Source organism: Nerophis ophidion, linkage group LG05, assembly GCF_033978795.1.
Source record: "Nerophis ophidion isolate RoL-2023_Sa linkage group LG05, RoL_Noph_v1.0, whole genome shotgun sequence".
NCBI classification, from domain to species: Eukaryota; Metazoa; Chordata; class Actinopteri; order Syngnathiformes; family Syngnathidae; genus Nerophis; species Nerophis ophidion.
The window spans coordinates 18618931-18631805 of NC_084615.1; the positions used below are offsets into that span (position 1 = coordinate 18618931).

Below are 12875 nucleotides of genomic sequence, written 5' to 3' on the forward strand. Positions count from 1 at the left end.
GTTGCGCTACCGATGTATTTGTGCGTGTAGTAGAATTGTACGCTACACCAGTACTAGTATAGTACCACGGTACTAATGAAACAAAAACAGTACAATGCTTTTTTTTGTTTTAACGGGCATTACATTGCTGGTTTTACGAGCAGAGGAGCGTGTTCGGCAGCGCGCACGCACAGAGTACTTACAAGCAGACACTGTGTGTAGACAGAAAAGGAAGAACGGACACGTTTTGGCGTACAAAGTGAAGATAAAGGTGAAGTTATAACACTAAAACACCCTTAGGGAGAGGTGCTTTAAGACATAGCTAAAAACAGGTAAAAAAAAAAAAGTTAGTTTTTTACAAGTACCATTATCACTGAAGGATGAGGAATAGCCAAACATGCTTCACTACACACCGTAGGAGGATACAATAGCTCACCGGCCTTAAAATGTAAACAAACGCCATGGGTGGAACTATACCTGACATCCACTGTAATGATACCAAGTACAAGAGCGTAGCTAGTTGATACTACTATGATTACATCAATATTTTAGCCGCAGAAAATCTTCTTTCATTTAAAAAAAAATGTATATTATGTTTATAAGCTTAGGAAATACGTCTCCGGACACATGAGGATTTTGAATATGGTGCGGCGACTTCAGTAATGCGGAGGCTGAATCGATCCGTTCTGGTGAAGAAGGAGCTGAGCCGGAAGGCAAAGCTCTCAATTTACCGGTCGATCTACGTTCCCATCCTCACCTATGGTCCTGAGCTTTGGGTTATGACCGAAAGGACAAGATCACGGGTACAAATGAGTTTCCTCCGCCGGGTGGCGGGGCTCTCCCTTAGATATAGGGTGCTAGGCACATCCGACCGGTAAGAGGCCACGGAGAAGACCCAGGACACGTTGGGAAGACTATGTCTCCCGGCTGGCCTGGGAACGCCTCGGGATCCCCAAAGGGGAGGAGCTGGACGAAGTGGCTGGGGAGAGGGAAGTCTGGGCTTTCCTGCTTAGGCTGCTGCCCCCATGACCCAATTCGGAAAAAGCGGAAGAAGATGGATGGATGGATAATAAATAATACAATTATTACTAGTAATTTAGAATTAGAAATGTTCAGTTATAATTGAGAATATATAATATTAATAATCATAATAATAAGAACAATATATAATAGTATAATAATACATAATAAAATCCTATCAATATTAATATTAATTTAGAATCAGACATTCAGAATACAAAATGTAGAATATAAATATATAATAATAAATATATAATAATAATAATAATAATAATGATAAAAAACAATACAATAATAATAGTAAAAATAATAATATAAAAATAATAATATATAATAACAATAATAATAATTATAATAATATATAATAATACATCATATAAAAGAATATAATAATAATATAATAATGTATAATAATTTAATAATACATAATAAAATCATGAAAACATTCATATTAATTTAGGATTAGACATTCAGAATAAAACATGTAGAATATAAATGTATAATAATAATAACAAATATTGAATTAATTGAAATATTTATTGCAAACTTGCACAGTACAAATAAACACAGTTTTGGTTTTTTTTACATGTTGGCAAAGATATTTATGCAAGGCTTGAAAAGGGGTTGGATGAAGCAGCTGCTTATAATAGCCCAACCCCTCTCACTCATTCCACATTTGACATAAACAATATAATACAAAAACAATACTCTATAAACAAAACAAGAAAAACTCCTGTACACTAACAATACCATGAGACAAGACAAGATGAGACAAAACACACACACACACACACACACACACACACACACGCACACACACACACACACGCACACACACACACGGGCCCAAACACTCTCCGACCATACACCTCTCTTCCATCGCTCTGTGCTGAGGGCATCACTCTCTTTCCTCATCGAACTTCTTCAGTACTTCTTTTTAAACAGTGTTTTAAATTGAATCATGCTAGAACACGTTTTTAACTCGTCCCCTAAGTTGTTCCACAGACTGACTCCACGCACTGAAATGCACATTGATTTTAAAGTGATTCTAAATTTAGGCTAATATAATTTGTTGTTTCCTCTTAAACTGTAACTATGGTGATCATCTCTGTCATGGAATAGGTTCTGCATATTGGATGCTAGAGAGTTTTGGGATGCCCTAAACATAATTTGAGCAGTTTTAAAATATATCACATCGTTCAGTTTAAGTTGCTTTAAGTTCATAAATAGTGGATTTGAATGATGTCTGTAGTGAACATTGGAAACAATCCTGATGGCCTTTTTCTGCAGAGTGACTAAAGGTTGTAGATGTGATTCATAACAATCTCCCCAGACTTCAAAACAATAGGTTAATATGACATGATAAATGAATGATATAATAACAGCAGAGCATTGGTGTTCAATAAATGACATGATCTCCTCATCATTCCAACACATTTAGCAACATTTTTCCTCAGGTAAACTTATATGAGGCTTCCATGAGATATTTTCATCTATTACTACTCCTAAGAAAGAATTTTGATGAACATATTCTATTGGTGTATCATCAATAACAATCCTGATCGGTATATTACTTTTGCGATTGCTAAAGAGCATTATTTTGGTCTTCTTTAAATTCAAAGACAATTTGTTCGCATTAAACCAAGTTTTTAACTTGATCATCTCCTTAGTTACAGAAGTCAGAAGTTGCTTCACGTCGTCACCTGCACATGTAATTGTTGTATCATCAGCAAAGAGGATGAATTTCAGCAGCTTTGATACTTTACATATTTCATTAATATATATTATAAATAGTGTGGGTCACAAATATATAATAATAATAATAATAAACAAAAATACAATAATAATAGTAATAATAATATGATATAACAATAATAATATATAATAATATTTATTATATATAATATTACATCATATATAATAATAATATAATAATAATATAAAAATAATGAGAAAATATAATATTATAATAATATAAAATAAAATCATAACATCAATATTAATTTAGAATCATACATTCAGAATAAAAAATGTAGAATATAAATATATAATAATAATAATAAAAAATATATAATAATAATAAACAATAATAAAATAATAGTAATAATAATATAATATTATAATATAACAATAAGAATATATAATAATAATAATAATAATATATCATATGCAATAATAATAGTAACACATAATAAATAATGAAAATATAAATATAAATGTATAATTTGAAAATTGCGATTTGTATGGGAATCTATTTAATTAAGGAATGGTGTGGTCCACTGGTGGGGTCACTTTTAGCCCAGTTAATTGTTGTCTTCCAAATGAAAACACACATTTAAAGCACGTATATAAAAAAAAGGGAACTTACCCTCTCTAAGATGATCTCCTCGTATTTGTACATGCCATCGCTGCCATTCACCTGTCCAACAAGAACACAAAAACAAATGGTTAGCAATCCTGACTTGTATTATAAACTTGATTAGAAATGGAAAATTAGATAATTGCATCAAAATGTAGCAACACTATGTCAGGGTGATGTGCCATACCATCGATTTTCTTTCCGATGCAAAATTCGGGCTGGTATCGGCAATACCAATTTGATACTTTGTGCAAATATGTCTAATGTGTCTGATAAAATGTAAAAAGTCTTGCTGCTTCACCACTTTAGTCATACTTTTTGAGCTTAAGAAACTACATGATTGTAGCTCTTTTTCTGTTTGAAATGGTCATTACTGCCACAAGTGGGGGGGAAGTGTATTACAACGGAGTGCAAACAACTGCTGAGAAACAACATCTCAATGATTGCGATCCTGATCATGATATACATGATCTTTTAGAGCTGAAGTATCAAAAGTATCAATATTTTCATTTGAGAATCGATATCAAAACATAAGGATCTGTATCGATGTGTCAGAACCTTGCAATACTGTAGCAGGTTTTGGTGCAAAACGCGTAGTTTAGTCAAATAAAATGATATACAGCACGTGTCGAACTCAAAGCCAGATGTGGCCCCGCCTTTTTATTTTATTTGGCCCTGGAAAGCCTGGAAATAATATGTATCAATAAAGTACTGTAACTTTTATTACTAAATATATTCTTTCTTTCTATTTTGGGAGAAAAAATACATATGTACTGCACGTAATCGCAAATTATTGTTACCTAAATAATGTCTAATTATGCAAATATATATTATCAAACATTCAAAACTTTTTTTAAATAGAAATAAATACTAATAATAATGATTTCAAAGCAGGTTATCCATCAATAACAATAGATTTCATGGTCAAATTGTAAAATTTACTGTGGTTTTTACAGCATTTTTCTCTAAATAGAAAAAAAAAAGTATTTTTTTCCTGTAATAAACTGTGGTACTATGTTGGCATTTACAGTAATACACCGAATAATTTAGAACTGGTTGATTTGCTGTTAAAAAACAAACAAAAAACTGGCAGCTTGTGTGGCAAAATTTTACTGTAAAATTGCATTTTTTTAAATTAACAAATGTGAAAAAAATGTAAATTTTACAGAATAATTCTGGCAACTGAGCTGCATTGTTTTTTTATATTTTACCATAAAAACAGCAGTACAAATTTTCCATTTACAGTAATATACACTACATTTTGAGATGAAATTATTGAAACATACTAATTTTTTTTTTTTTACAATTTCCTTTTGAAAAAAAATATACTAATAAAATGCATAAAAATTTATTCTTTATTTCTACTTTGGGAGAAAAACAAATATGTACTCCATGTAATCGCAAATTATGTTAACTGAAATATTGTCTAATTATGCAAAATTAACAAACATTCAAACAATTTTTTTAGATATAAAAAGATACTAATAATAATGTTTAATAAATGTGAAAAAATTTAAATTTTACAGAATAATTCTAGCAACTGAGCTCAATTGTTTTTTTTGTATTTTACCATAAAAACAGCAGTACAATTTTTCCATTTACAGTAATATGCACTACATTTTGAAGTGAAATTATTGAAACATACTATATATATATATTTTTTTTACAATTTACTTTTTAAAAAAAATCTACTAATAAAATGCATGAAAATGTATTCTTTATTTCTACTTTGGGAGAAAAAAAAAAAGTACTCCATGTAATCGCAAATGATGTTAACTTAAATATTGTCTAATTATGCAAAAATATGTTAACAAGCATTCAAACAATTTTTTCAAATATAAAAAGATACTAATGATAATGATTTCAAAGTAAGTTATGCATCAAAGTGTGCAATGTAAAAGCAGCAATAGATTTCATGGTCAAATTGTGAAATTTACTGCGTTTTTTTACAGCATTTTTCTCTAAATGGAAAAAAACCTGTACTTTTATACTGTAAGAAATTGTGGTGCTGTTTTGGCATTTACATTAATACACCCAAAAATACACACTACTTGATTTGCGGTTAAAAAACAAACAAAAAATTGGCAGCTCGTGTGCCAAAATTTTACCGTAAAATGGCAGTTGTTTTATTTACAAATGTGAAATTTTTTAGAAATTTTTGCCATCTGTTTTTTACCATAAAAACAGCAGTACTGTTTTTCCATTTACAGCAATATACACTACTTTTTGAGGTGAACTTATTGCAACTTACCATATATATTTTTTAAATTTACATCAAAAACATCTAAAATGCATAAAAATTTATTCATTCTTTCTATTTAGGGAGAAAAAAATATGTATGTATGTTCACTTAAATATTGTCTAATTATGCAAAAATATACTATCAAACATTCAAACCATTTTTAAAATAGAAATAAATACTAATAATAATTATTTCAAAGCATCAAAGTGTGCAATGTAAAAGTAGCAATAGATTTCATGGTCAAATTGGGAAATTTCCTGTGGTTTTTACAGCATTTTTTTCCAAATGAACAAAACAGTACTTTTTTCTACTTTAGTAAAATGTGGTGCTGTTTTGGCATTTACAGTAATACACCCAAAAATCTACACTTGTTGATTTGCGGTTAAAAAACCCCAAAAACTTGCAACTCATGTGTCAAAATTTTACTCTAGAATTGCTTTTTTATTTTTAATTTAAAAATGTAATTTTCTTTTTAAATTTTACAGTAAAACTCTGGCACCTATTTTTCCATTTACAGTAATATACACTATATTTTGAGGTGAACTTATTGCAACTTGCTATATATTTTTTTACAATTTACTTAAAAAAATCTACTGATAAAATGCATAAAAATGTATTCATTCTTTCTATTTAGGGAGAAAAAAATATGTTTTACTCCATGTAATTGCAAATGATGTCCACTTAAATATTGTCTAATTATGCAAAAATATATTATCAAATATTCAGACAATTTAAAAAAAATAAATAAATAAATACTACTAATAATGATTTCAAAGCATCAAAGTGTGCAATGTAAAAGTAGCAATAGAGTTCATTGTCAAATTGTGAAATTTACTGTGGTTTTTACAGCATTTTTCTCCAAATAAAAAAACAACAACTACTTTTTTTACTGTAATAAACTGTGGTGCTGTTTGGCATTTACAGTAATACACCGAATAATCTACACTTGTTGATTTGCGGTTAAAAACCCCCAAAAACTGGCAGCTTGTGTGCCAAAATTTAACTGTAAAATTGCAGTTGTTTTATTTACAAATATGAAAAAAAAATAATAATAATTTTGGCAACTGTTTTCTTACCATAAAAACGCAGTACTGTTTTTACATTTACAGTAATATACACTATATTTTGAGGTGAACTTATTGCAACTTACTATATATTTTTTTACAATTTACTTAAAAAAAATCTACTAATAACATGCATAAAAATGTATCAATTTTTTCTATTTAGGGAGAAAAAAATATATGTACTCCATGTAATCGCAAATGATGTTAACTTAAATATTGTCTAATTATGCAAAAAAATATATTATCAAACATTCAAACCATTTTTTTTAAAATAAATAAATACTACTAATAATGATTTCAATGCATCAAAGTGTACAATGTAAAAGTAGCAATAGATTTCATGCTCCAATTGTGAAATTTACTGTGGTTTTTACAGCATTTTTTTCCAAATAAACAAAACAGTACTTTTTTCTACTGTAATAAACTGTGGTGCTGTTTTGGCATTTACAGTAATTCACTCAAAAATCTACACTTGTTGATTTGCCGTTAAAAAAAACCACAAACTGGCAACTCATGTGTCAAAATTTTACTGTAAAATTGCTTTTTTATTTTTTATTTACAAATGTAATTTTTTTTTTTTTTTTTTTTTACAGTAAAACTCTGGCACCTGAGCTGTCTTTTTTTTAACATAAAAACAGCAGTACTGCTTTTCCATTGATAGTAATATGCACTATATTTTGAGGTGAACTTATTGCAACTTGCTATATATTTTTTTCACAATTTACTTAAAAAAAATCTACTAATAAAATGCATAAAAATGTATAATTTTTTTCTATTTAGGGAGAAAAAAATATATGTACTCCATGTAATCGCAAATGATAAATATTGTCTAATTATGCAAAAATATATTATTAAACATTCAAACCATTTTTTCTAAAATAAATAAATACTATTAATAATGATTTCATGCATCAAAATGTACAATGTAAAAGTAGCAATAGAGTTCATTGTCAAATTGTGAAATTTACTGTGGTTTTTACAGAATTTCTTTAAATGAAAAAAAAACTGTACTTTTTTTTACTGTAATTAACTGTGGTGCTGTTTTAGCATTTACAGTAATAAACCCAAAAATCTACACTTGTTGATTTGCGGTTAAAAACCCCCAAAAACTGGCAGCTCGTGTGCCAAAATTTTACTGCAAAATTGCATTTATTTTTTTTTATTTACAGATGTGAACATTTTTTTTTTATTTTACAGTAAAGTTCGGGCAACTGAGCTGCATTGTTTCCATTTACAGTAATATACACTACATTTTGAGGTAAAATTATTTCAACGTACTATATATATTTTTTTACAGTTTACTTAAATAAATAAAAAACTAATAAAATGCATAAAAATGTTGAATTATTTCTATTTTGGGACAAAAAAATACATGCACGTCATGTAATTGCAACTGATGTTCACTTAAATATTGTCTAATTATGCAAAAATATATTATCAAACATTCAAACCATTTAAAAAAAATATATAAATAAATGCTAATAATAACGATTTCAAAGCATCAAAGTGTGCAATGCAAAAGCAGCAATAGATGTCAAGGTCAAATTGTGAAATTTACTGTTTTTACAGCATTTTTCTCAAAATTGAAGAAAAAAAACTTTATTTATTTTTTTAACTGTAAAACTGTGGTGCCTTTTGGCATTTACAATAATACACCAAAAAATCTATACTTGTTGATTTAGACTGTAAAATTGCATTTTCTTATTTACAGTAAAAAAACAAATGTGAATTTTACAGTAAAATTTGGGCAAGTGAGATGCCTTTTTAACCATAAAAAACAGCAGTACTGTTTTTCCATTTACAGTAATATACACTCAAATTATTGCAACTTACCATATTTTTTTTTTACTTTTTTTTTTTAAAAATCTACCAAAAAAAAAAAGCATAAAAGATTGTGTAATAATAGTATCCCACTGTTAGAATCGGCCCTCGGGGGCCAAACATAACTGCCATGTGGCCCTCGGTGAAAACCACTTGGACACCTCTGATGTACAATATATTTCTCTGCTTTTGTGTAAGGGTCACTAAAAGAGCAACAGCACAACGCCGAGTCCTCACACACCCAAAAAAAGAAAAATAAATAAATAAATAAGAGGCGGGGTCAATGAGATAATGGATGAGGGTCCACATGGCAAACAGCATGACGCTAGCAGGAGGAGGCCCTTTCATCCACACACACACACACACACACACACACACGTACACACACACGTGTGGAAACAGAGGGAGGGAGAGAGAGATAGATAGAGAGAGTAAAAGAGAGAGAGAGAAGAGATACTTACATAAGGGCCTGCATCTAGTGAGTCTGCGTTGACAATGATGGGGGGAGGGTTGGCCTGTGAATATTAAGAGATACACATTATCTCATCGTATGAGGGTGGCAGCACACACACACACACACACACACACACACACACACACACACACACGCACACACACACACACACACACACACACACACATTTTTGCACTTCTTACCTTCTTGAGACCTGAGAAAAACGCGTACCTCTTTAGGACCACCCTTTCTAGATATATAAAGATTTATATTTACAACATTAATAATATATACATATTATGCAAATATAAAAAAGGTAAGCTTTCAGTTATTTTATTTGATTATTGTTCTTAATTTTGTGTTTGTAGTCGTTTTTTAATCTTCATTATCAAGTTTTTTTTAAAATTATTTTTGGCCAAAGCGGCACATTTTAATTATTTACACACACTTGTTGTTTCATATGTTAACCAGAGGGGGAGCACTTTTAAAACAGACACACAGTCAACTGAAAAATCTGGGAATGAATAGGGAAGTCCTTCTTTAGCTGCCATCTTGTTTTATCATATAAATACTGCCAATGTTTACTTTTGTATGCACATTAAATCAACAAAAAATCCTGACTTTGGAGCAATGTTCACGGACTCTAGTATTTGACATTCTCTATTAGATGCAATGGTTTTCCGTATTGGGACCATGATTTGTGTCCTAACTTCTTTACAGGTCCTCATATGGAAGCTACTTGTCCTTGTTGATGTCTCAAGAAGGGTAGAAATACAACACGCACGCACGCTCGCACGCACGCACGCACGCACGCACGCACGCACGCACACACACACATTATTGTACTTCTTACCTTCTTGAGACCTGATAAAAATGCCTACCTCTTTCGGACCACCCTTTCTAGATATATAAAGATGTGTATTGACAACATTAATAATATTTACATACTATGCAAATATAAATAAGGTAAGCTTCCAGTTATTATTATTATTTTTTTTTTAATGTTTTGTTTGTAATCGTCTTTTAATCTTCATTATCAAGTCATTAGAGTATGTCTCCATATACATAATTATTTTTTGTTTTTTATATTAATTTTGACCAAAAGGGGCACATTTCAATTTCTTACACACACTTGTTATTTCATATGTTGACCACAGGGGGAGCACTTCAAATTTTTACACAACCTTGTTATTTCATATGTTGACCAGAGGGGCAGCACTTCAAATTTCGAAACACACTTGTTATTTCATATGTTGACACAGAGTCAATTTAAAAATAAAAAATCACTCCTTTTTGGGACCACCCCGCATTTTGGGCAACCCAGCTGTAGAAACTAACTGTCAATGGCCACTATAGTCTTCGTAGTGTAGTGTATTTGTTCATCCTACGGTCGCATATGGGACGCGGGTTGTCTTACGTCGGCGCCAGAAGTCGTAAAATCAGCTGTTCAGCTGGCGGGGGTTTTTCGGGGGATGAATGGGGAAGTCCTTCTTTAGCTGCCGTCTTGTTTTATCATATAAATACTGCCAATGTTTACTTTTGTATGCACATTAAATCAACAAAAAAATCCTGACTTTGGAGCAATGTTCACGGACTCTAGTATTTGGCTCTCTATTAAATGCAATGGTTTTCCATATTGGGACCATGATTTATGTCCTAACTTGTTCACACCTCCTCATATGGAAGCTACTTGTCCTTGTTGATGTCTCAAGAAAGGTAGAAATACAACACACACACACACACACACACACACACACAAACACACACATACACACACATTATTGCACTTCTTACCTTCTTGACACCTGAGAAAAATGCCTACCTTTTTAGGACCACCCTTTCTAAATATATAAAGATTTATATTTACTACATTAATAATATATACATATTATGCAAATATAAAAAAGGTAAGCTTTCATTTATTTTATTTTATTATAATTTTTAATTTTGTGTTTGTAATCGGTTTTTAATCTTCATTATCAAGTTATTAGAGTATGTCTCTATATACAGAATTATTTATTCATATTTTTTTAAGTAATTTTGGCCAATGGGGGCGCATTTCAATTTCTTACATACACTTGTTATTTCATATGTTGACCAGAGGGGGAGCACATTAAAAAACCGACACTCAGTCAATTGGAAAAAATACGTCTTTTTTGGGACCACTCTCATTTTGATAGATTTCACCACCAGGGGTGCAAAAGAGATCTCAGTTTTTTTTTTTTTTGTGATGTGCTTTTCACCAGGTGGGTTTTTTTCCGGGGATCAATAGGGAAGTCTTTCTTTAGCTGCCGTCTTGTTTTATCATATCAATACTGCCAATGTTTACTTTTGTATGCACATTAAATCAACAAAAAAAATCCTGACTTTGGAGCAATGTTCACGGACTCTAGTATTTGACATTCTCTAATAGATGCAATGGTTTTCCGTATTGGGACCATGATTTGTGTCCTAACTTGTTCACACCTCCTCATATGGAAGCTACTTGTCCTTGTTGATGTCTCAAGAAGGGTAGAAATACAAAAACACACACGTTATTGCATGAGAGTGAGGTGAAGAGTCCCCTCGGTAGAAGGATGCTAGGAAGGTGTGAGGGCTGACAATGAGGACTGGGGCTGAGAGACCGCCGCTTTGTTCGGCAACAGCGCCAGAAATGGGGTGGGGGAATGAATAATGTAATATGAGATGGAAAAAACAGCAACGTGGCGACCGTTTGACACACTGGAGGAATAACACCTTGCACCGTTCAATTCTGCGCGTATTTGCCACACCACTTGTCCCTACTGGATTGTTTAAGTCTAAAAACCTTCATGGCAACAGTCCCAGACATAAATTCGCCATGTTTTCTTGACAAATACCACAATAAAGTGCAGGAAGTCATACTCAAAAAAAAGAAAATACAACAATTATAAATCTACACTTTGATTTACTGTCATGATTTTGCTGCAAGAATTAATAAATCATTTTACACCCAAAAAGTCAAACATTTGACGAGAAAAATTACAAAAATTACAAGAAAAAAAATGCACATTTTCAACAAGAAAAAGGACAATTTTATGAGAATAAAATAGTCTGAATTTTGCAAAAATAAAATAATATTAAAGAATATTAAGACAAAAAGATTTGAATTGAACAAAACCAAATTCGCAATATGGACAAAAAAAGTTAAATTTTTCACAGCACATTTATCATAGTAAGAAAAGATGATTAATTTATGAGATTAACATGAAGTCATAATTTAACTATAATAAATGACTAAATGGATTAAATGCTAAAAAAATGTTTTTTACTGTTATATAGTAGTATCATAATTTAACAAAATAGACCAAATATTAGCATATTTTTTAAATAAATATACCTAAACAAGAATAAATGTGCAAGAATGTGTCATGATCATACAACTAAAAGAAAAAGTGTGAATAATATCAAATAATTTATTATTATAGTTGTAGTATCACAATAATAAAAAAAGGCCAATATTAGCATATTTAAAAATAAAATAAAAATCATAACTAAACAAGAATAATTGTGCAATAATTGATTGCGATCACACAACTAAAAGAAAAAGTGCTAATATTAGAACATTTTGGAAAAAAGTCTGAGTTTTTCAAAAATAAAATAATATTAAAGAATATTAAGACGAAAATATTTGAACTGAAGAGAGACAAATGTGTAATATTAACAAAAAAAGGTGACATTTTTCACAGCACATTTGTATTATTTGTAATTATAAAAAAAGATGATTCATTTATGAGATTAACATGAAGTCATCATATAACTATAATAAATAAGTGACTAAATGGATTAAATGCTAAAAAAAATTATTAATTGTTATAGTTGTAGTGTCATAATTTAACAAAAGAGACCAAATATTAGCATATTTTTTTAAATAAATATAACTAAACAAGAATAAATGTGCAAGAATGTGTCATGATC

General features: G+C 30.3%; 1 protein-coding gene across 13 annotated transcripts in view; it reads right to left on the reverse strand.

Moving 5' to 3' along the window:
• Positions 1–12875, reverse strand: part of dlg3 (discs, large homolog 3 (Drosophila)) — a 216508-nt gene that overhangs the window by 148733 nt on the left and 54900 nt on the right. For 10 of the 13 annotated variants that reach the window (XM_061900276.1, XM_061900282.1, XM_061900273.1 and 7 more), the window contains exons 2-3: positions 8947–9000; positions 3368–3418 (exon numbers count right to left, since the gene is read on the reverse strand). In XM_061900276.1, coding sequence (XP_061756260.1) covers positions 3368–3418; positions 8947–9000 — 105 coding nt within the window. The remainder of the gene's footprint in view (positions 1–3367; positions 3419–8946; positions 9001–12875) is intronic. The other 3 variants (XM_061900283.1, XM_061900275.1, XM_061900285.1) reach the window with 1 other exon arrangement.